We start from the raw sequence: 23,799 nt of genomic DNA, 5'->3' as shown, positions 1-23,799 counted from the left end.
GTACTACACCAGTAATACCAGTCCTTGAACTATACCAGTGATACTGGTCCTGGTACTATACCAGTGATACCGGTCCTGGTACTCTACCAGTGATACCTGTCCTTGTACTACACCAGTGATACTGGTCCTGGTACTATACACTATACCAGTGATACTGGTCCTGGAACTATACAAGTGATACCAGTCCTTGTACTACCCCAGTAATACCAGTCCTTGAACTATACCAGTGATGCTGGTCCTGGTACTATACCAGTGATACCTGTCCTGGTACTATACAGTGATACCTGTCCTGGTACTATACCAGTGATACCGGTCCTGGTACTATACCAGTGATACTTGTACTATACCACTGATACCAGTCCTGTTACTATTCCACTGATACCAGTCCTGGTACTATATACCACTAATACCGGTCCTGGTACCCTACCAGTGATACCTGTCCTTGTACTATACCACTGATACCAGTCCTGTTACTATACCACTGATACCAGTCCTGGTACTATATACCACTGATACCGGTCCTGGTACTTTACCAGGGTACTTTACCAGTGATACTGGTCCTGGTTCTATATACCACAGTGATACCAGTCCTGGTACTACACCAGTGATACTGGTCCTGGTACTATACCAGTGATACCAGTCCTTGTACTATACCAATGATACCAGTCCTGGTACTACACCAGTTATACAAGTCCTGGTACTATACCAGTGATACTGCTCCTGGTACTATATACCACTGATACCAGTCATCGTACTATATACCACTGATTACGGTCCTGGTACTCTACCAGTGATACCAGTCCTGGTACTTTATACCACTGATACCGGTCCTGGTACTCTACCAGTGATACCTGTCCTGGTACTATACCAGTGATATTGGTCCTGGTACTATATACCAGTGATACCAGTCCTGGAACTATATACCACTAATACCGGTCCTGGTACTCTACCAGTGATACCTGTCCTTGTACTATACCACTGATACCGGTCCTGGTACTACACCGGTGATACTGGTCCTGGTACTATACCAGTGATACCAGTCCTGGTACTATACAAGTGATACCAGTCCTTGTACTACACCAGTGATACCAGTCCTGCATGGTACTATACAAGTGATACCAGTCCTTGTACTATACCAGTGATACCAGTCCTGGTACTACACCAGTGATACCAGTCCTGGTACTATACAAGTGATACCAGTCATTGTACTATACCAGTGATACCTGTCCTTGTACTAAACCAGTGATACCAGTCCTGGTACTCTACCAGTGATACCTGTCCTGGTACTACACCAGTGATACCAGTCCTGGTACTATACCAGTGATACTGGTCCTGGTACTACACCAGTGATACCAGTCCTGGTACTATACCAGTGATACCTGTCTTTGTACTACACCAGTGATACCAGTCCTGGTACTACACCTGTGATACCTGTCCTTGTACTACACCAGTGATACCAGTCCTGGTACTATACCAGTGATACTGGTCCTGGTACTACACCAGTGATACCAGTCCTGGTACTTTACCAGTGATACCTGTCCTTGTACTACACCAGTGATACCAGTCCTGGTACTATACCAGTGATACCTGTCCTGGTACTATACCAGTGATACCAGTCCTGGTACTACACCGTTGATACCTATCCTGGTACTATACCAGTGATGCTGGTCCTGGTACTATACCAGTGATACTAGTCCTGGTACTATACCGGTGATACCGGTCCTGGTACTACACCAGTGATACCAGTCCTGGTTCTACACCGGTGATACCTGTCCTGGTACTATACCAGTGATACCAGTCCTGGTACTACACCGGTGATACCAGTCCTGGTACTACACCGGTGATACCTGTCCTGGTACTACACCAGTGATACCAGTCCTGGTTCTACACCGGTGATACCTGTCCTGGTACTATACCAGTGATACCAGTCCTGGTACTACACCGGTGATACCAGTCCTGGTACTACACCGGTGATACCTGTCCTGGTACTACACCAGTGATACCAGTCCTGGTTCTACACCGGTGATACCTGTCCTGGTTCTATACCAGTGATACCAGTCCTGGTACTACACCGGTGATACCTGTCCTGGTACTATACAAGTGATACCAGTCATTGTACTATACCAGTGATACCTGTCCTGGTACTATACAGTGATACCTGTCCTGGTACTATACAGTGATACCAGTCCTGGTACTATACCAGAGTTAAAGGAGCAGGAAGATGCACAGTTAGACTGGTATAACAATGCGAGACCCTCTGAACTGTAGACGGAGGTTCTACCATTAGAGATACCTGGTCACCACTACACCAGTTCCATTACTCCATTACGTACACCATCCATTACACCATACACCAATATACTATCTACCCTCATTTTACCACTAATAGGTCCTGGTACTCTATTATGATCCCTGAATAGGAACTCCCTGTGTTAGTGCTATGTATTCAATCAATTGGGTGTTTTTTTCCCGATTAGCTGGGACCCTTCTGTAGTAAAATCAATGGTGTCCTTTTAAATTTCTGTGCATTATACATGTACATAAAAGAAAATGATTGATTTTCTATCATAAAAGCATTGAGTATCTTGGTTTCTGTATGTTGTTGCTAACTATTACTCATAACTGTTAACAAATGTTTTCTATAATTATTTGAAAATGCAAGCACTTGCTGTTTGAACATTAAAAAATATCACACTATTGTAGTTTATTAATGTTCAAGATGTTTTATTGTGACGTGGTAAATTTGCTCAATGCCATTGCACTTTGAGAAACTCAATATCAAGCTGAATTAGCAGATTTACATTTTGACAAGTGATCTCTATTTCTTCCTGTTTCCTGCTTCAGAAGATATCTCTATTTCTTCCTGTTTTCTGTTTCACAAGTTAGTGATCTTCCTGGTTTAAACAATTGCTGTTACTTGGTCCTAAATATAGACAAGGAAATCCTCCATCTGATTTTTAAAATCTTCCCACTATTAACAATCACTTTATCAACGTTTGATAAACTTACAATATTACATCACCGAAGTAGTATCATGCAATACAGAAACAGGTCTCCCGTCTTTATAAAGGTTTGAAAAAGTGGTAACGGGGAACAACTAAGTGGAGAAATTGATATTTCACGTAGAAGAATGGCCTTGTGAAATCTAAATTTTGTTAAAACTACAATCATGTGGTCATAACAGGCTATATATCTCTAGGTTTATTGTTTGTGTATTTGAAAGGCATCAATATTTGAAGCAGGTCTTACATTTCATATTTGATGCTATAGGTATTAATATTTCATACTTAGTAGAGCTGTACTTATATTTCATATTTGATGCGTTAAGTATTAATATTTCATACTTAGTAGAGCTGCACTTACATTTCATATTTGATGCATTAAGTATTAATATTTCATACTTAGTAGAGCTGTACTTATATTTCATATTTAATGCGTTAAGTTTTAATATTTCATAATTAGTAGAGCTGTACTTATGTTTCATATTTGATGTGTTAAGTATTAATATTTCATACTTAGTAGAGCTGTACTTATATTTCATATTTGATGCGTTAAGTATTAATATTTCATACTTAGTATAGCTGTACTTATATTTCATATTTAATGCGTTAAGTTTTAATATTTCATACTTAGTAGAGCTGTACTTACATTTCATATTTGATGTGTTAAGTATTAATATTTCATACTTAGTAGAGCTGTACTTATATTTCATATTTGATGCATTAAGTATTAATATTTCATACTTAGTAGCGCTGTACTTACATTTCATATTTGATGCGTTAAGTATTAATATTTCATACTTAGTAGAGCTGTACTTACATTTCATATTTGATGCGTTAAGTATTGATATTTCATACTTAGTAGAGCTGTACTTATATTTCATATTTGATGCATTAAGTATAAATATTTCATACTTAGTAAAGCTGTACTTATATTTCATATTTACTATTAAAGTGGAAATGCTTTTGTTTGTTGTGTTGTGTAGATATCCACACATGAGTATTCATTCATAAATATATATATAGTTATATAGAAGTGCTAAAATCATCCAGAGTCCTTGTTATGGTTAAATATAACAGAAATGACACAAAGAGTTTCTTATTACTTCCCTTTACAGGACAACATCACAACACAGAAAATGCTGTATTACTTCATCTTTATCTTCTTAATGTAGACATTTTGAAGGGGCAAAATGTTATTTTCAACTTGTTGAATTTCATATGTAGAACCATTGCCAATGCAATCATTTCCACACCATGATCAGAATAAAAATTCACTACGCAAACATTTCTGCACAAGAGAATTTCTACTTGTACAGTTGTAGATCCAGTATTAATATTTAACATTATGTTACAGAGACGCCATGGTCGTCCCCCTGATCAACTGTGGTACAAGTGTGTTTGCTGGTCTGGTCATCTTCTCTGTGTTAGGATTTATGGCACATGAAACTGGAGTGGACATCGAAAAAGTTGTTAATCAGGGTAAGTTTTTAGCTCCTCTATAGCCAAAAGGGCCCGGAGAGCTTATACCATGGCATGGTGTCTGTTGTCGGTTTAATCTGGCAACATTTCATTTAAAAGACTGCAAGTCTAAAATTAATGTTTGGTACATTTTCATAAAATTTGGCATGAATCACCTTCTAGCCAGTGGAACTCATCATTGTGTTAATAAAGTTTTCAATACATATATATATATGAAGGGATTTTAACCAAATATTGAATGAAAGATCGCGGGACCAAGACTCAATATTGTATAGACAAAGGATTGTGTCTCCTGGGAACATAGAGACAGATTCCGAAAATTAGAAATAGAGGTAAATCTATAAAAGACTACTGTTTCATTTTGGCAAAAAGGGACTTTTATCTAAATTTAATTGCTGGGTATATTAACATAAATTATGTTGACACATATTCAATCCACAGGGATCTAAAGTATCAAAATCTGCCCGGAGGCGTGATACATGCTTTGAAGCTTGTTGGGGAAGGGTCAAATAATTAACTTTAAACCACAATGAAGGTTACAGAGATCAAAATCGTTTACATTTTCAGAGGAATTATGAACCAGGAGTTAAGAAAATAATATCACATGTATTTTCCTGTATCTGGCCGAAATGGAACGCTATCTAAATGAGTTATTTGATCCATATCAAAGGTCGTATCACAAGTGTCCATCATTTCCAATACAAAGAAGTGTTGTTATTTCTGTAGACACAGGGTAAAATGTTGTCTGTAGCTTGTTTGGATGAAACATGTCAAACAATTTACCTTTGTCATACATTACAGAGTTGAGGAACATTATGTGTTGAATATCCTCTATTCACAGATATGAATATTCTCATAATTGTTTGGCTCAGTGCTAGTGAGGAATGTTTTATATAGTCACCATACAAAAGTAGGAACATTTTCATCTGGTTTGTTCAGTAAGGCCTCAGTTTAAATGCTGACATGTCTATTAGGGAAGTCATATATTTGATTCCTAAACATTCACTCAATGTTATTTTACAGGACCAGGGCTGGCATTTGTAGCCTATCCAGAAGCGATATCTAAGTTGCCGATATCTCCACTGTGGGCAGTTCTCTTCTTCTTGATGTTGTTCTTTGTTGGTTTGGATACCCAGGTAAAGTATAACCTCAAAATCAGTGCTTTATTGCAGTCTCATCCACCCAAAACCTAAATACACTGTACTGTAGCCTTGATATGAAAACTTAAACCTGTCTGTAAATATAACATATGTTACAGGTGTGTGTACAACATGTTTATACAGGTGTGTCTACAAATATAACACATGTTACAGGTATGTCTACAAACATAACACATGTTACAGGTGTGTCTACAAACATAACGCATGTTTCAGGTGTGTCTACAAATACAACACATACTACAGGTGTGTCTACAAACATAACACATGTTACAGGTATGTCTACAAACATAACACATGTTACAGGTGTGTCTACAAACATAACACATACTACAGTTGTGTCTACAAACATAACACATGTTACAGGTATGTCTAAAAACATAACACATGTTACAGGTGTGTCTACAAACATAACGCATGTTACAGGTGTTTCTACAAACAACATATGTTACAGGTGTATCTACAAATATAACACCTACTACAGGTGTGTCTACAAACATAACACATGTTACAGGTGTTTCTACAAATATAATACATACTACAGGTGTGTCTACAAACATAACACATGTTACAGGTGTTTCTACAAATATAACACATACTACATGTGTGTCTACAAACATATTACATACTACAGGTGTGTCTACAAACATAACGCATGTTTCAGGTGTGTCTACAAATACAACACATACTACAGGTGTGTCTACAAACATATTACATACTACAGGTGTGTCTACAAACATAACACATGTTACAGGTGTGTCTAAAAACATAACACATACTACAGGTATTTCTACAAATATAACACATACTACAGGTATTTCTACAAATATAACACATTTCACTGGTGTGTATACAAACTTTCATATTTTACAGGTGTTTTTACAAACCATAAACCTGTTACAGGTTTTTCTTCAAACTTCACACATGCTAGACCTTAATATTAATTTTGAATACACAAAATCATACAAGTTATAGGTGTAGCAAACCAAGAAATTGCAAGAAATTATTTTTTGTTCAAACAAAATTTCTGTTGTAATCTTTTTAATCTTTAAGAATAGATAAAACAAACATCAGAAAAATATATAAAAAGTCAGATAATGGAAACAAGAATGTGAAAAGCTGAAACACTTAGGTAGCAATGTGGCTTGTGGAAGTGTTCTCAGTAGCAATGTGGCTTGTGGAAGTGTTCTCAGTAACAATGTGGCTTGTGGCAGTGTTGTCAGTAACAATGTGGCCTGTGGAAGTGTTCTCAGTAACAATGTGGCTTGTGGAAGTGTTCTCAGTAACAATGTGGCCTGTGGAAGTGTTCTCAGTAACAATGTGGCTTGTGGAAGTGTTCTCAGTAACAATGTGGCTTGTGGAAGTGTTCTAAGTAACAATGTGGCTTGTGGCAGTGTTCTCAGTAACAATGTGGCTTGTGGAAGTGTTTTCAGTAACAATGTGGCTTGTGGAAGTGTTCTCAGTAACATTGTGGCCTGTGGAAGTGTTCTCAGTAACAATGTGGCTTATGGAAGTGTTCTCAGTAACAATGTGGCTTGTGGAAGTGTTCTCAGTAACAATGTGGCTTGTGGAAGTGTTGTCAGTAACAATGTGGCCTGTGGAAGTGTTCTCAGTAGAAAACCATTTGTTACTGTGGAACTTGTTGGTGACTGTTAAAAAGGATTCAGCAACTTCTGAGACACCTGGGCAGTCTTAGCTGATCTGAAGAACAACTATATATGGTAAACTGTGTATCTGCTGTCATTTTGTGTCCACATAAAGTATCTAGAAAATGAGGTTACAGTACAGTGTATTCATAAAGGGTAGCGATTCATAACATTTTGGATGCAACTTAAGTATTAATAGATTTGATTTTCGTGTTACTTTGCATTACAAATTGCGTATTATTTAGTAGAGTATCTGCTAACTTAACATGTCACCCCTCCCTAGCTTTGGATGGCATGATCAGCATTGTAACATGTTATACTCATTTTTCAGAGGGAATAATTAGAAAAAGTTGAGATTGAGGCCAAAATTTTGCATGTATACATGTTGACTTCAAAAATTTATTGGAAACAAGAATCAAACTTAATTGTACAATGACACCTCTGTAAGCTGACCAACATTGTACAAAAATAACAGGTTGATGATATTTCGAGATTTCACAGGTACACTTTCTAGTCAAACTGTATCCCCTCAAAACAGATATCTTTTGTCATGATTTACACAGGCTACCTTTAATTTTGATTATCGCGTCAGTAGGTGAAAATATTTTGAAAAATTGGTGTAACATGTGACTAAGTGAGCAGAGGTTAGCTGGGTTAAGTCCTTAACAGTGCATCCTTAATACATATGATGATCCTACCTGTGTTTTATAATGCTACATATACATAAACTCGTCAGAAAATTGTCATCTTGTTACTATCATACATTGGTAAGGATCATTTTAATATTCTGTTCCACATAATAAGCACCCCCCTTTCCAAGGTAAGCATCCCCCATCCTCTTTTTCATCCAACTCCCCGATCTCTTAACCAACTAACTTGAAAAGAAAGTGTCTTTTGTGGCTACTTTTGAGAATTCTGTAAGTAATATTTCAAATCATTTTGAATTTCTCTTAATGCCAAGCAGTGTTCAGACTGATTTTTCCCCACCCATATTTATTTATAGATTATATATACCAACAAAATTTACAGATCACATTTTTCTGATGACAAAATTAGCAAGTGCATTGACTTTGTATGATATTTCCTGTCAAAAGTGCTGATTGTCAGAAACATACTGTTTCCTGTTTGATTTGAAAAATATTATTATGGTGGCATTCTTGAACAATTAGTTAAAACAAATAACAGCTGTCTGAAGTATTTCAAATGATACCCTAAAAGGAGTTCTTGCTACCATTCATATTAAGTGGTATTTTTCCAGAAGTTTAATTCAGCTTACAGTTTTTCTCAGTTTTTTTTTTTATATAATTGCACCTATATCTATGACATAAACTTTTGACATTGAATGTGTATGGAATGTGATGCAAATGTTTCTATATGAATTATATTAACGTGGAATGTATGCTTTCTCTCCATAAACACAGCTATGTGAACCTGGTTAGTTGGCGGCTGGTCTCAGGTAAAACGTATTTGAAAGGGTGTGCAAGTTTGTGAGATTAACAGACCTAAATTACAAAAATGTGAATTCTTAAAATATATTGTTTACTTTTTAGTGCTGACATGAGCAGTTCAATATTTTGTTTAAAATTGGTTTAATTTGAATAAAAATTGGTTTGATTTTACTTTGATCTCCAATGAATGATGATTCGATATGATTATGGTCCGTAGTTTTAGTTAATTGCCAGCTTAGCAACTTTCCCTGGGGAGGCAGCTATGACATGAGAATTTACTAATGGATTCGGATATATATCATAAAACCTTACCATACATTTGAGATATTGTTTCTTCCATAATATAATTAAAGTCACAAAAAGTTTGTTCTTTTCACTTTTCCAGACATGGTATACATAGATTTATCTAAATTTAAAAACAGAAAGAAGCTCAAGTTATGGAAGAAACTTTTGTGATTTGGAATATTAAATTTTTTCCACACAAGCAACTTTATAATACGAATATAATGATGGTATCTGCTACACACATTGCTGAGTCTATTTATTTTATTTTATTTTTTGTTTGGCAAAGATTGCATTCACTATTTGAAAATTGAGACATAGATGTAAATATCTTCTCGTAAATATGATGTCAATGTGAATCCCATGAGATGTGAGATTTCAGCAACAAACAATTTTTTGGTGTTATTTTTCCTAATGAATACAGGCACTCAACCTGTATTTCTATATGAACAGAGAAATCTGTTATTCTCAAAACTCACTTTCTGGCCTTATTTCATTGAAGAAATTCAATACTTTTAAATGACAAGTGGTAAAAATTTCTTTACTCAAAACCAATGTTAGAAATCAAACCATCAAATCTGGAAAAGAAATCCTGTTCAATACTTTTCAGCTATCAACAATTTAAAAAAGATCGGAAAAATGTTCACACTTCCAGAATTTTATTGGGAAGTTAATTAAGTGACCAAATCAGAAAAATGTCTCAGTTGTCCACTTTCATGGGAATCCAAATTAAAGAATATGGAAAGACAACAAATTTCTGGACTACTATTGTACACGAAAGGCGCCACTAGGGAAAAAGACCAAAAGACCATGCGTCATAAACAATGAAAATGATAACTTTTTTTTTTTCAATCGCTCTGTTTAGAAGAAAAGGTTTTCATTCTTTTAATGGATTATAGATTTAGAATAAGACAATGTTTGAGATCATTCTAGAAATTTACAAAAATAACAAATTTACATCAGAGATATAAATTTTACATCTGAGCGAGTCTTTGGTACACGACTATGTTTCTCTTTTAGACCAATCCAGTTCCTTACAGCTGTAACACAGACTCTCTCATATCTAAAATTTTACTTATTTATTCTAAAATATGATGATATTTTTCATCACTTTTCGGACTAAAGCATGATTTTTGGTCTCAAAATTTAGTTATTGGAATCTTTTTTTATTTAGTGTAATACATACTAGTTAATAAATAAGTCTTCGTAGAAAACTGAAAATTGTTTGCATAACATTTTTATTTTTCATTGTGAGAGTTTAAGTTAAGGAAAAATGTAACTAATTGTAAGTTGTCTTATAAACTGGGGCCTGACAATTGAATGAGTTTGTCAGCTCGAGGTATTGCATAAAGTTATTCTAAAACTATGTCTGGAATTTGCTAATATGGAATTCATCTTGCCAGGCAAGGTTTTAGACACCAACTTGTAAGCCTATTTGTAAAGGATATTTTTGATATACTGCATTAATAACTGAGTTAAGTATACTCCGCTGGATATAACATTACATCATTAAACTTCATGACATCATATACCATAAATATATATCATTAATATCATATTTAATAAATTAGACCATTTGACAACACAGAGTATATATCGGCACTCTTGTTATGATTAATATTTAAAATGTGTGATTACTGCACTACGTGTGTAAATATGGAAAGAAAACGAAGTCAATTGTGTTGATCAAAAACCTCACAGGTATTAAATATCAGTCAACTGTGTCAATCTAGGTGCATTTTTGGTTAAAAATGATCAATTATGTCAGTCTTGGGCACTTCACTAAAAAAAAAATTAGTGTTGATCTAGGCACCTAATTGATATTAAAAACAGCTCTTATTAATCTGTATCTTGAAGCTTTTCAACCCAATTACTTGTTGTATACTAACATATGTCATCCCAATCTGAAAATAAATTTGATATTTCAGTGTTGAACAGGACCTGTTCTATATGAGTATCTTTGAGAAGTGTGACCGGTACCTAAGGGACATTTTGGTACTGAGAGGACTATTGTTTTAATGTTTTTTATGTCTAACTGTAAAACTTAAAAAACAAGGGTAGATTAAAATGTCATGTGTAAAATTGAAAAACGTGTCCTGTAGTTCTTAACTTTGAACAGTCATGTAATTATCATAATTCGTCAGCTATTTGTAAAATACAAAGGGTGTATTTTATATAAACTCATTGTAAAACACCAAGATAATATTTTATATAAACTCATTGTAAAACACCAAGATAATATTTTATATAACTCATTGTAAAACACCAAGATAATGTTGTTTTATATAAAGTAATTATGAAATATCAAGATAATGTTGTTTAATATAAACTCATTGTGAAACACCAAGATTATGTTGTTACATATAAAGTCATACTAAAAAAGAAGAGATAAAATGTTATATTTTCAACTTTTTGTAAAAGTACCAATATAATATGTTATATTTTAAACTCTCAGTAAAACACCAAGATAATGTATTTTATATATATATATATATATATAAAAACTTCTTGTAAAACCCTAAGATATCTTTTTTTAATTTATTTTTTAATTTTTAACCCTTTGTAAAATTTCAAGATAATGTGTCCATTTTAAACACTTTTTAAAATGCTAATATAATGTACACTCTTTTAAAACACTTTAATGTATTTAATTTTAAACTCTTATAAAATGCTATCTTTTAAAGTCTTTGTAAAACACCAAGATAATGTTTTTTATTTTAAACTCTTGTAAAACACTATAATAATGTGTCTATTAAAAAGTATTTGTAAAACACCAAGATAATGTATTTAATTTTAAACTCTTGTAAAACACTATAATAATGTGTCTATTAAAAAGTATTTGTAAAACACCAAGATAATGTTTTTTATTTTAAACTCTTGTAAAACACTATAATAATGTGTCTATTAAAAAGTATTTGTAAAACACCAAGATAATGTATTTAATTTTAAACTCTTGTAAAACACTATAATAATGTGTCTATTAAAAAGTATTTGTAAAACACCAAGATAATGTTTTTTATTTTAAACTCTTGTAAAACACTATAATAATGTGTCTATTAAAAAGTATTTGTAAAACACCAAGATAATGTATTTAATTTTAAACTCTTGTAAAACACTATGATAATGTGTCTATTTTAAAGTCTTTGTAAAACACCAAGATAATGTTTTTTATTTTAAACTCTTGTAAAACACTATGATAATGTGTCTATTTTAAAGTCTTTGTAAAACACCAAGATAATGTATTTTATTTTACATTTTTTCCTCAAGGCCTGTGTTTACCGGAGTGATGAGTCCACCGTTCCGAGTGCCACCTGTGAATCCTCGACTGTGTTGTTTCACAGTCAGCCATAAATAGATCTATAATTCTTGTTACCTACGAAACCAAACACAAATAGCATTCAATAACATCTGCCTAGATTTCCTGGTATGTTAGCCTTAGACTTTTTACTGGGGTTGGGTGGGGTGAGGGGAGAATGAAGAAATTATGAAGTGGGTTTTTATATGAATTTTAAGGTAGATCCAGAGACTGATCCAGGGGGTTTAAATTATTTAAAATGAAATTGATTTATTTATACAACATCAGATCTCCTAGCACAGAGATGCTCCATACAAAATAATGTAAAATCATGTTCACCCATAGTTATTAATTAGCCTTTTAAGTAGCCAATAATCCCCGGTTTGGGCCCCACCCTTTCAACCCCTCGAAACTTCCTGAACCTGCACTTGTTTACACTGCATTGGTGCTACAGGTATTTCAAAACTTAAGGTTATTTTTTAAAGTGAGAGTGCCTGTTACATAAGAAAATGCCCACAAATATGAAACATTGAAAATGTTTCAATATTAATTTTGTTTTGTATACAGGAACATGTAAATGTTCACAAGTTCTTATTTGAATGTTTATCTTAATTTCTTGTGGAATCAAAAATTTGATAGTGTTTTTCTTCCTATATTTTCCATAAATTGATTCAAATGTTTTTGAAAGAAAAATAAATGTTATTGATTTTTTTGATTTTTTTTTTTTTAAACTTGTGAAAACAAACAAGCAATACTTTTAATTAACAAAGAATTTTTGAAATACACAATATTTATTCTTCAAAAAGAATTTGATATTATTGATATAATGCATTTTAATTTTTAAAAATGTGCAGATTATCTTTGAACTTGTGAACAAAATGTTAAAACAAATAACTTGCAATAATGTTAAATCAATTTATTGTATTAGATTTTTGTCATAAATTAATTCACTTGAAAATTTAAAATAAGAATGTTTATTTTAAGGTAACTGTCAAATTCATCTTTTCAATAATCAACTTACCTGTATTTCGTGATACGGAAATTAAAGTGGCTTATTGCAAGTTGATTTAGAAATATCAGGAAAATGAAGAAATTGTATGAGCAATGCTCTGAGTGTGAACAGTGCCGGTGAAACATTTAGCTTCCAATTGCAAACTTGAAGCCAAAGGGACATAATCTGTACGATGGAATTTTAATTTGAACTGCTTTAAATGCTACTCTACATTATTTGGTGTTGGGCTATGACAGATCAGCAGAAAAACTTACGTTGTTGCACTCTTACCAATACTTACCATTTAAATATTTATTTCAGACCGGAGATAATTAGACCGGAATGAATTATCTCCCCTTCTTTTAAGTTTGTTAAATAGAATATACAAGTACTTGGTAAACCTTCCAGTATGACAAACTAATTGTTTATCATGCAAAGTCTTCATAGCACCAACAAAATAACATTTTAAAGATAACTTTGAAAGATGTTTCTTTCTGATGATTTCAGGAAAACTCCAGATTATGTGTCTTTAGGTGATGAAACGAAATTTACATCATTAATTGTAAGCTTCAAAAAAATTTCAGTTTAGTTTTTTTCCTGGTATTTCAATATTTAATCTCACATTTTCCCATAAACAGCATTTGTGTCTTGATAAACAATTTTATAAATTTACCTTTGGAATATTTTAGTTTGGAATGTTTGAAACCATGACCAGTGCTTTCGTAGACGAGTTTCCAGATCTACTGAAAAACAGGAAGGCCCTCTTTACTGCTTTCATGTGCTTCATCGAATTTTTATTAGGAGTCCCCTGTGTGATGCAGGTCAGTATATTAAGTGGTTAGAGTTTAGTTCATATAAAGTAGGCTACGAGTATGACTGGATATGGAAGGTAGGAATAGTTACATATGTATACTAGGATAGCTTTGCCTTTTATTTTATCCAATTGTTTACAAACACAATTTGTTGAAGTGAAATAAAATGCCCTTAGTTATTACGTGTATATTCCCAATAGATTATTGACTTGACAATGAATGTGTATGATCTCATTTTAACATTGTAGGGAGGTCATATGACCTCTATATAACCATGACATTATAGGGAGGTGTTGATGACCTCTATATAACGTAGACATTGTACGGAGGTGTTAATGACCTCTATATAACCTTTACAATGTAGGGAGTGGTATATGACCTCTTTATAACCTTGACATTACAGGGAGGTGTATATGACCTCTATATAACCTTGACACTGTAGGGGGTATATGACCTCTATATAACCCTGACATTGTACAGAGGTGGATATGACTTCTATCTAACCTTGACACAATAGGGAGGTTTATATGACCTCTATATAACATTGACACTGTGGCGATGTATATGACCTCTATTTAACCTTGACATTAAAGGGAGATGTATATGACCTCTATATAACTTTGACATTGTAGAGAGGTGTTGATGACCTCTATATAACCTTAACATTGTAGAGAGGTGTTGATGACCTCTATATAACCTTGACATTGTACAGAGGTGTAAATGACCTCTATATAACCTTGACATTGTAGGGAGGTGTTGATGACCTCTATATAACCATGACATTATAGGGAGGTGTATTTGACCTCTATATAACCTTGACACTGTAAGGAGGTGTATGACCTCTATATAACCTCGACACTGTAGGGATGTATCTGACCTCTATACAACCTTCACATTGTAGGGAGGTGTATATGACCTCTATATAACCTTGACATTAAAGGGAGATGTATATGACCTCTATATAACCTTGATACTGTAGGGAGGTGTTGATGACCTCTATATAACCATGACATTATAGGGAGGTGTATTTGACCTCTATATAACCTTGACACTGTAAGGATGTATATATAAAACCTTGACACTGTAGGGAGGTATATGACCTCTATATAACCTTGACATTGTAGGGAGGTGTATATGACCTCTATATAACCTTGCCATTATAGGGATGTATATGACTTCTATATAACCTTGAGTCTGTAGGGAGGTATATGACCTCTATATAACCTTGACACTGTAGGGAGGTATATGACCTCTATATAACGTTGACACTGAAGGGAGGTATATGACCTCTATATAACCTTGACACTGTAAAGAGATATGACCTCTTTATGACATTGACACTGTAGGGAGGTGTATATGACCTCTATATGACCTCTATATAACCTTGACACTGTAAGGAGATATATGACCTCTATATAACATTGACACTGTAGGGAGGTGTATATGACCTCTATATGACCTCTATGTAACCTTGACGTTGTAGGGAGGTGTGTACGTGCTACAGATCATGGATTGGTATTGCTCCACCTTTTCACTGATGATCCTCTCCCTAACTGAGTGTATTGTCATCGGCTGGATCTATGGTAATGAAACTGAATTATTATAACATTGTTATGCTTTTAAATCATTTTAAAATTTTGACCTTGCTGCATCTGTCAAAGTCATAGGGTTAATTACATGCAAGCCTCATAATCTCGGATTGTATTAGACCTTTGATCAGCAATATGTTGTATGCTTTTCAAATTCAAAATGTTATTAAGACCTCTATATAATGCTTGGTTAATATGCCTGGTATCAACAAGAACAGATTTCATGACTGATTTACATTATAATCCCAAAAATGAAATATGATGCTAAATGTCAGTTAGCTGCATGTGTAAGGTATAATGGACAAAAAGAATGTGACAAATATCAGTTGTACAGGATTGATATATCTGTGTGACAAATGATGAGTCCCTAATTTGTAGAATTAAATGGTTCTTTTGAAGTTTAATTAATTAATTTTATCACAAACCACTCGAGGATTTCTGACAATAACTTAAGAGGCTGTACAAAAGGAATGTAAAATGAGTAAACGAATGGTGGATTGTTTGGTTTTACATGTCTTTGTGAAATGTATAACTTTCAGGGGCAGACCGTTTCTACAAGGACCTGGAGATGATGATTGGGTACCAGCCGTGTGCCTGGTGGAAGATCTGCTGGTGTTTTGTCACTCCGACCTTGATCCTGGTAAGCTGTTAAACTGGTGAATGTCAAAGCTGTTAAACTGGTGAATGTCAAATTAACTATTACATGCATATCTTGTGTCTTCAATTTTTCGGAAAATAGCAAAATTAATTTTCAGCTTCAGATGACCAACTAAGCTCACCTTTAGACCAACTTCTTCTGGCCACTGTTGTTTGGCCCTAAATGACTCAAAATGTCAATTTACATAGTGGGGAGGTATATGACCTCTATATAACCTTGACAGTGTAGGGAGTGGTATATGACCTCTATATAACCTTGACATTAAAGGAAGGTGTATATGACCTCTATATAACCTTGACATTATAGGGAGTTGTCCCCTCAAAGGGGGCCACATAATTTATCTAATGGTTATGTACTTGTACCAATCAACTAAAAACCCCACAATGGGAGCCATAATAGTCAAATTTTGAAAGGAGTCAACATGTTGACTGTCTTTACATTGTAATGCCAATATAGCAAAAGATCGTGCCAACAATTTGTAAATTTTAAATGTCAATTACACTGCAGAGATTTTACCCCATACCTCCTTTCAGTTTATATGGCTGTTCAGCGTGACCCAGCTGAGCCCTGTGACGTACGGTACCTACCACTACCCACAGTGGGCCATAGCTCTCGGATGGTTCCTCGGAATGCTGTCTCTGGCTCCCATTCCTACTTGTGCAATCATTGCAATTTTACAGGAGAAAGGGCCACTGATGTTGGTAAGAAAAGGATGTTATGTTTTAAACTTCCTCGGCATAAAGCCTAACATGAGCTTTTTCATTAAACTGTTACTTGCTGGAGTGAATAGTTATCTAATGGTGTGATTAATCTACCTGCCCTATGTCAATGATGTCACAAATGTAATTAAAGTTTAGAGCATTTCTTTGGGACATTATGGAAGGAATTTTTTTATGAGAGTTTGAATGAGAAGTTTAAGATGTGGTTTTGTGTGCCTGTGAGGTACTGTCTTATTAACTAGAAATATGATCCTTTAGGTCGGTAATAGACTCATATAAATAAAACAAAAGGGCATCAACGGTGGTGAAATATATGAAATATTGTAAATAATGACAAACATTTTGAATTTGTCATACATTTATCTTCACAAAGATTTTTATTTTCAGATTCATTTTATATAAAATACAAATGATTTTGAGAACCTTTTCTTTATTGTTATTGAGCAAGATAGAAAATTGTGTATTATTAGCTCACCCGGTTCGATAAACGAAGGTGAGCCTTAACATGCCATACTGTGGCGGCCGTCGTATGTCGTCTGTCGTCCGTATGTCAACAATTTCTTCAAACGACTTCTTCTTAACCACTGAATGGAATTTAACTCAATTTGACTGGAAGCATCCCTGGGCGGTGGGGATTCAAAATTGTACAAATGGTTGGGCTGTCCCCCATGGGGCTGAGAGGTGGGGCTGAAAGGGGGCAATTTGGCTTTATTGCTATAAACGACTTCTTCTGTAGAACTATGCACTGGATATCAATCATATTTGATTGGAAGCATTTATGGGAGGTGGAAATTCAAAATTGTACAAATGGTGGGGCTAACCCCCCCCCCGGGCTAAGGGGTGGGGCCAAAAATAATGTATTACTTGTGAATGGTGGAGATCTTCACCCTATAACAACATATATATAATTGCTGAGTGTAAAGAGAAGAATGCACATATGCGTCCAGGATGGCCCTGGGGTCTGGCCCCACTCTTGGATCTTGGAGACATAACTTTGAAATGGTTGAGATCCCCACCCCAAAACTATATAAACAAGTGCTGGGCATAATGAGACAAATGCAGTCATGATATTAGAATAGACCCTGGGGTCTGACCGAACCCCTAGGGACCTAGTTTCTGACCCACAGCTTGGAAACAGGTGAGATCCTCACCTTTTAACCATATATACAATTGCTGAGTATAAAGAGACAAATGCAGTCATGATATTAGAATAGACCCTGGGGTCCGGCCAAACCCCTAGGGACCTAGTTTCTGAGTCACAGCTTGGAAACAGTTGAGATCCCCACCCCATTACCATTCATAAAATTGCTGGGCATGAAAAATCTAATACGGATATGCTACAAGGATTGGCCTTGGGATGTGGCCCATTCCCTGGGATCTTATTTGGAGATTATTTTGACATGATTGCTTAGATATCCAGGTGAGCTACACAGGCCCTCTGGGCCTCTTGTTAACATTATAACTTGTTTATAGAACAAGATAGCTTTGCCTACAAACAAACATTCCCTTATAACTGTTTCTGTCTACCATCAATGTTCATTTTATTATTTATACTTCAGAGAGTGAAGAAACTGACAAAGCCAGCTGAAAACTTCGGTCCTGCCATGCCAAAATACCAGGAAATGTATTTGGAATCTCTAGAGAAGAGGGAGTCCTTTTTACCTACCATTGACGTTAAGTGTCGGCTGACGAGAAGGAAAACTGAAAGTGTCGAAGCATCTTCAGAATCTCTGAGTTTTATCAGTTAAACATTGAAACAAGCTAACCAAACTAGATTCTGTAGATTGCTTATATTTTGAATATTTGTTTTGCATTAAGTTGCTTAAAGCAATGATTGCAAATTCAAGTGTTCTCAGTGATTGTTTTGGTTCTTGTTTTCTTTCCTTTTTTGGAATCATACACTGAAATGCAACATTATCTCTTCTTGAAGAAGCTTGGAAACATCAATTTGTCATCTTGTACCTACATAATTGTAAGAAATATACAGTATTTAGTTCCTGTCGCTTTACTGGCACTGATAGTGTGGCACTTATATATACTGTGGCACTGACAAATAGTGTGTCACTGATAATGTGGCACTTATATATACTGTGGCACTTATATATAATGTGGCACTAATATATAACGTGGCACTGATAAATAGTGTGGCACTAATATATAATGTGGCACTGATAAATAGTGTGGCACTTTTTAATAATGTGGCACTAATATATACTGTGGCACTTATATATAATGTGGCACTGATAAATAGTGTGGCACTTATTAATAATGTGGCACTAATATATACTGTGGCACTTATTAATAATGTGGCACTAATATATAATGTGGCACTTATATAATGTGGCACTTATATAATGTGGCACTTATATAATGTGGCACTGATAAATAGTGTGGCACTGATAATGTGGCACTTATTAATAATGTGGCACTAATATATACTGACACTTATATAATGTGGCACTGATAAATAGAGTGGCACTGATAATGTGGCACTTATATATAATGTGGCACTAAAATAGTATGGCACTGATAATGTGGCACTCATATATAATGAGGCACTGACAAATAGTGTGTCACTGATAATGTGGCACTTATTAATAATGTGGCACTAATATATACTGTGGCACTTATTAATAATGTGGCACTAATATATAATGTGGCACTAAAATAGTATGGCACTGATAATGTGGCACTCATATATAATGAGGCACTGTCAAATAGTGTGTCACTGATAATGTGTCACTTATTAATAATGTGGCACTAATATATGCTGTGGCACTTATATGATGTGGCACTGATAAATAGTGTGGCACTGATAATGTGGCACTTATATATAATATGGCACTGATATATAATGTGGCACTGACAAATAGTGTGTCACTGATAATTTGGCACTTATTAATAATGTGGCAATAATATATAATGTGGCACTGATAAATAGTGTGGCACTTATGTATAATGTGGCACTTATGTATAATGTGGCACTAAAATAGTATGGCACTGATAATGTGGCACTTATATATAATATGGCACTGATATATAATGTGGCACTGATATATAATGTGGGACTAATATATACTGACACTTTTATAATGTGGCACTGATATATAATGTGGCACTGACAAATAGTGTGTCACTGATAATGTGGCACTTATTAATAATGTGGCAATAATATATAATGTGGCACTTATATGATGTGGCACTGATAAATAGTGTGGCACTTATGTATAATGTGGCACTTATGTATAATGTGGCACTAAAATAGTATGGCACTGATAATGTGGCACTTATATATAATGTGGCACTAATATATACTGACACTTATATAATGTGGCACTGATATATAATGTGGCACTGACAAATAGTGTACACTGATAATGTGGCACTAATATATACTGTGGCACTTATATAATGTGGCACTGATAAATAGTGTGGCACTTATGTATTGTGTGGCACTGATAAATAGTGTGGTACTGATATAAACTGTGGCACTGATAAATAGTGTGGTACTGATAATGTGGCACTGATATATAATGTGGCACTGATAGTGTTCAAGGTTTACTATGCATTGTACTGAAACCTTCAACTGACAACTTAATGAAACAATTTATTCGTAGGAATCAGTCGAGTTTGAAGTTGTACAGAATCAAGAGTATGTTTTAATGGGTTAGTCATTTGTCAAAGGATTAGCCTCAACTGTATGGGGTATATTCTAACATGGGTAACAAAGTAATGAAAACTTGAATGATTTCTGCTTTATGTTTATATGCATTCCAGTGCAGTCAAACCTCTGGCAATCCGGACACTCAGTCAATGATTGGATTTCAACAACAGTTAGTGTACTCAATGGTTTAGATTTCTGAACCCAGTCGAGTTTTGTCAAGAACAGATGAATATGTGCCCTTTGAAAATTTGTCAATGCATCAAATGCCTAAATCAAACTTTTTGGTCAAATTTCACAGGCATTACTCTCTCTAAGCACAAAATAACAAACCCTGACACCAGACAATATATTGTGAAAACATGTATTATTGAGGGCCATCTACACGCTGTACACTTAAGAGATGTTTACCTTGAAATAGACTTGTAGTCCGGATCAATGAAGTCTGACTGTATATAGTTTAAACGTTATATTGTTATTTATGGTAGTTGGAAATTAAGATGTGCAGCATTGAGATTCACATCAAGAGCTTTAGACTGTTTCCTAAGAATAGGAATTCTTGTCATCAGTCTAAATCAGCTGTTCTCACTTCTGATGCAATGTATCAAAGCTGATTATTACCCAATAGTCTATATAAATTAGAGTTAGTCATTTTTGACTGTTTCTGGCTTTTTGTCCAATTTCCGCTGTAGGGGTGAAACAGTTAAAACTGTTTTCCCGGTCAGAGCGAACTGTTACCCGGCACAAAATCGATGCACAGAAATCTCCCCTTGAGAGCCCCATTCAAGCATTTATTTGACCTCAGCATTGATACTAAAATATCTATTTGGTAATAAAACAATTGTTTCAATGCTATTAGGGAAACAGTCAAAACTACCATCCTATGAAACAATTGTATACTGTGGGTATCTGTTAATCTCACTGACTCACAGGCTTATTCTTGTCAACTTCCATCTGCAAAATCTACTATAACAAAGAAAACTGAAGGATGTTATTATTTTTTATACAATATATATGTTTATATAATTAATATTTGGGAGGAGCATGGAGACCAAGCTCTGATAAAGCATGGTTACAACTCCTGTCTTTACTACAAATAGGGAAGTAGACCTTAAGCACAATCTGGTACCCGGTAATCATTTCACAGATAACATATTACCATAGACACATACATCAGCTCTCACCTCTCTGCTATCCCTGTCTACAGGAGTTGTAAGGCCTATATTGGCCCTAATTTCTAGAAATGTGAATTTTAGAATTACTTTTTGAACTTTGGTAAAATATTTTACACACACCTGATTTATGCACCTTGGTGACAGAGTATGAGCCGCGACCAGTAAATGATGTGTGATTGTCCCTATGTTACAGCTCTCTGAACGTAGAGGTACTCGATCACAGGTATACGGAGGGTAGTAGACAAGTTCTCTGTGAGCACGGTGTAGGTGCTAAGGGCAGATACCATCAGACATTCAGTGGACTTAGAGAAGTGAAATTTATGTAAGTTTTGGGTAAATGAGAAAAAGCTATTTTTTATATAAAAAATCCTGGGAAATATTTTCACATTGTTTCGATTATCTTAAAACGGCAAAAAATGTCAGAAGAGTTAACTTGTTATTTATTCATTTGATATGTAATAGTGACACTTTTTTCAATTAGAAAAATACTGTATTATCTTTGACATACATCATAAACAAGTGCTGTAATAGGTTTATAAGTCTGCCAAACAGGATCATGATACAATCTTGAGTCCAAATTTCCAAGGTTGGTAAACCAAATAGTTGTTGTAGCAGTCATTCTGATGAAATAGTCCATATCTTCAATATGTGCCTGTTCACTTATGTAAAGAGGCTTTTTAATTTGGAACTCAAAATCTATTTAAAACATTCAAATTTTAACCGAAATCATTTTTTTCATTATCTTATTGCCAGGCAAATGGATCTAAATAAAGACACCACAAAAGCAATTATGATAGGGTGCACTGGTGCATGCATGAACATTTTATACCAGTGTGTCCCGTGACGAATGCTGTGTAAATAGCTGTTTTACAATGTACATGCATGTACATTTTATACCAGTGTGTCCCGTGACGAATGCTGTGTAAATAGCTGTTTTACAATGTACATGGATGTACACCCAGCCAGTTAATTACCTTAGTGAGTTTCCTCAAGTGAAGTAGTGTATCATTACTTTACAGTTGTATTGTTGTATATAATTCTATATACTGATGGCTATATATATATAGCTGTTGTTTATAATGATGGCTATATATATATATATATATAAAGCTGTTGTATATAATGATGGCTATATATATATATAGCTGCTGTATTATATAGTGATAGCTATATATATATAGCTGTTGTATATAATATGTATATTTATTACATTTTTGCCAGTGAAATATCAGATTCTATCAACTTGATAAAACTGATATCTTTCACACTGTGACAAATATCAAAAGTGATATTTTCGCAGTGTGAAAATATCACTTTTTGGTATTGACCAATCATAACGGTATCTGCTATTCACTGCATTTAAAGGCAACAATTTTGTTCAGATTCAAATGAAGCGACGGTAGAATAAGTGGTTGTTATGGTAAATGTTTGGTACACACACTTAAGTATTTACATAAATATACAATTAATAACATTTTAATAAGCAATCATACCAGAAAATAGCAGAAAATATCTGAATCTTGTTGAATTTCCCAATCAAAATGATGCGCCGCCTTGTTGTCTAGCGGATTCCCGCCCTTTTATAATGCATTACATTTTTCATGTTTTATGCTTTAAAAATGTAATAAATAGAAAATTAAATGGTGTCTTCAGTAATAACAAATTTATTTTACTCGTGTGGCTAATATTTTGATATTTTTTACTCGTGCTGTGCACTCGTGAAAAATATCAAAATATTAGCCACACGAGTAAAATAAATTTGTTATTACTGAAGACACCATTAAATATCCTCTATATATAATGATGGCTATATATATAGCTGTTGTATATAATTCTATATAAGGATGGCTATACATTGTATATATAGCTGTTGTATATAATTCTT

The 23,799-nt window shown here is 34.4% G+C and overlaps 1 protein-coding gene across 1 annotated transcript in view; it reads left to right on the top strand.

The window, feature by feature from the left end:
• The window catches only part of LOC110454090 (sodium- and chloride-dependent glycine transporter 1-like), a 69,435-nt gene extending 49,904 nt beyond the window's left edge, over positions 1–19,531 (top strand). The window contains exons 8-14 of the mRNA XM_021503439.1: positions 4,357–4,481; positions 5,505–5,617; positions 13,990–14,121; positions 15,596–15,695; positions 16,241–16,341; positions 16,893–17,060; positions 18,638–19,531. Coding sequence (XP_021359114.1) covers positions 4,357–4,481; positions 5,505–5,617; positions 13,990–14,121; positions 15,596–15,695; positions 16,241–16,341; positions 16,893–17,060; positions 18,638–18,826 — 928 coding nt within the window. The 3' untranslated portion in view covers positions 18,827–19,531. The remainder of the gene's footprint in view (positions 1–4,356; positions 4,482–5,504; positions 5,618–13,989; positions 14,122–15,595; positions 15,696–16,240; positions 16,342–16,892; positions 17,061–18,637) is intronic.
• Positions 19,532–23,799: the final 4,268 nt, after the last annotated feature.

The sequence above is a fragment of the Mizuhopecten yessoensis genome, unplaced genomic scaffold (genome assembly GCF_002113885.1).
Source record: "Mizuhopecten yessoensis strain PY_sf001 unplaced genomic scaffold, ASM211388v2 scaffold7669, whole genome shotgun sequence".
NCBI classification, from domain to species: domain Eukaryota; kingdom Metazoa; phylum Mollusca; class Bivalvia; order Pectinida; family Pectinidae; genus Mizuhopecten; species Mizuhopecten yessoensis.
The sequence above is the reverse complement of the archived record's forward strand: the minus strand, read 5'-3'. Positions and strand labels throughout refer to the sequence as shown.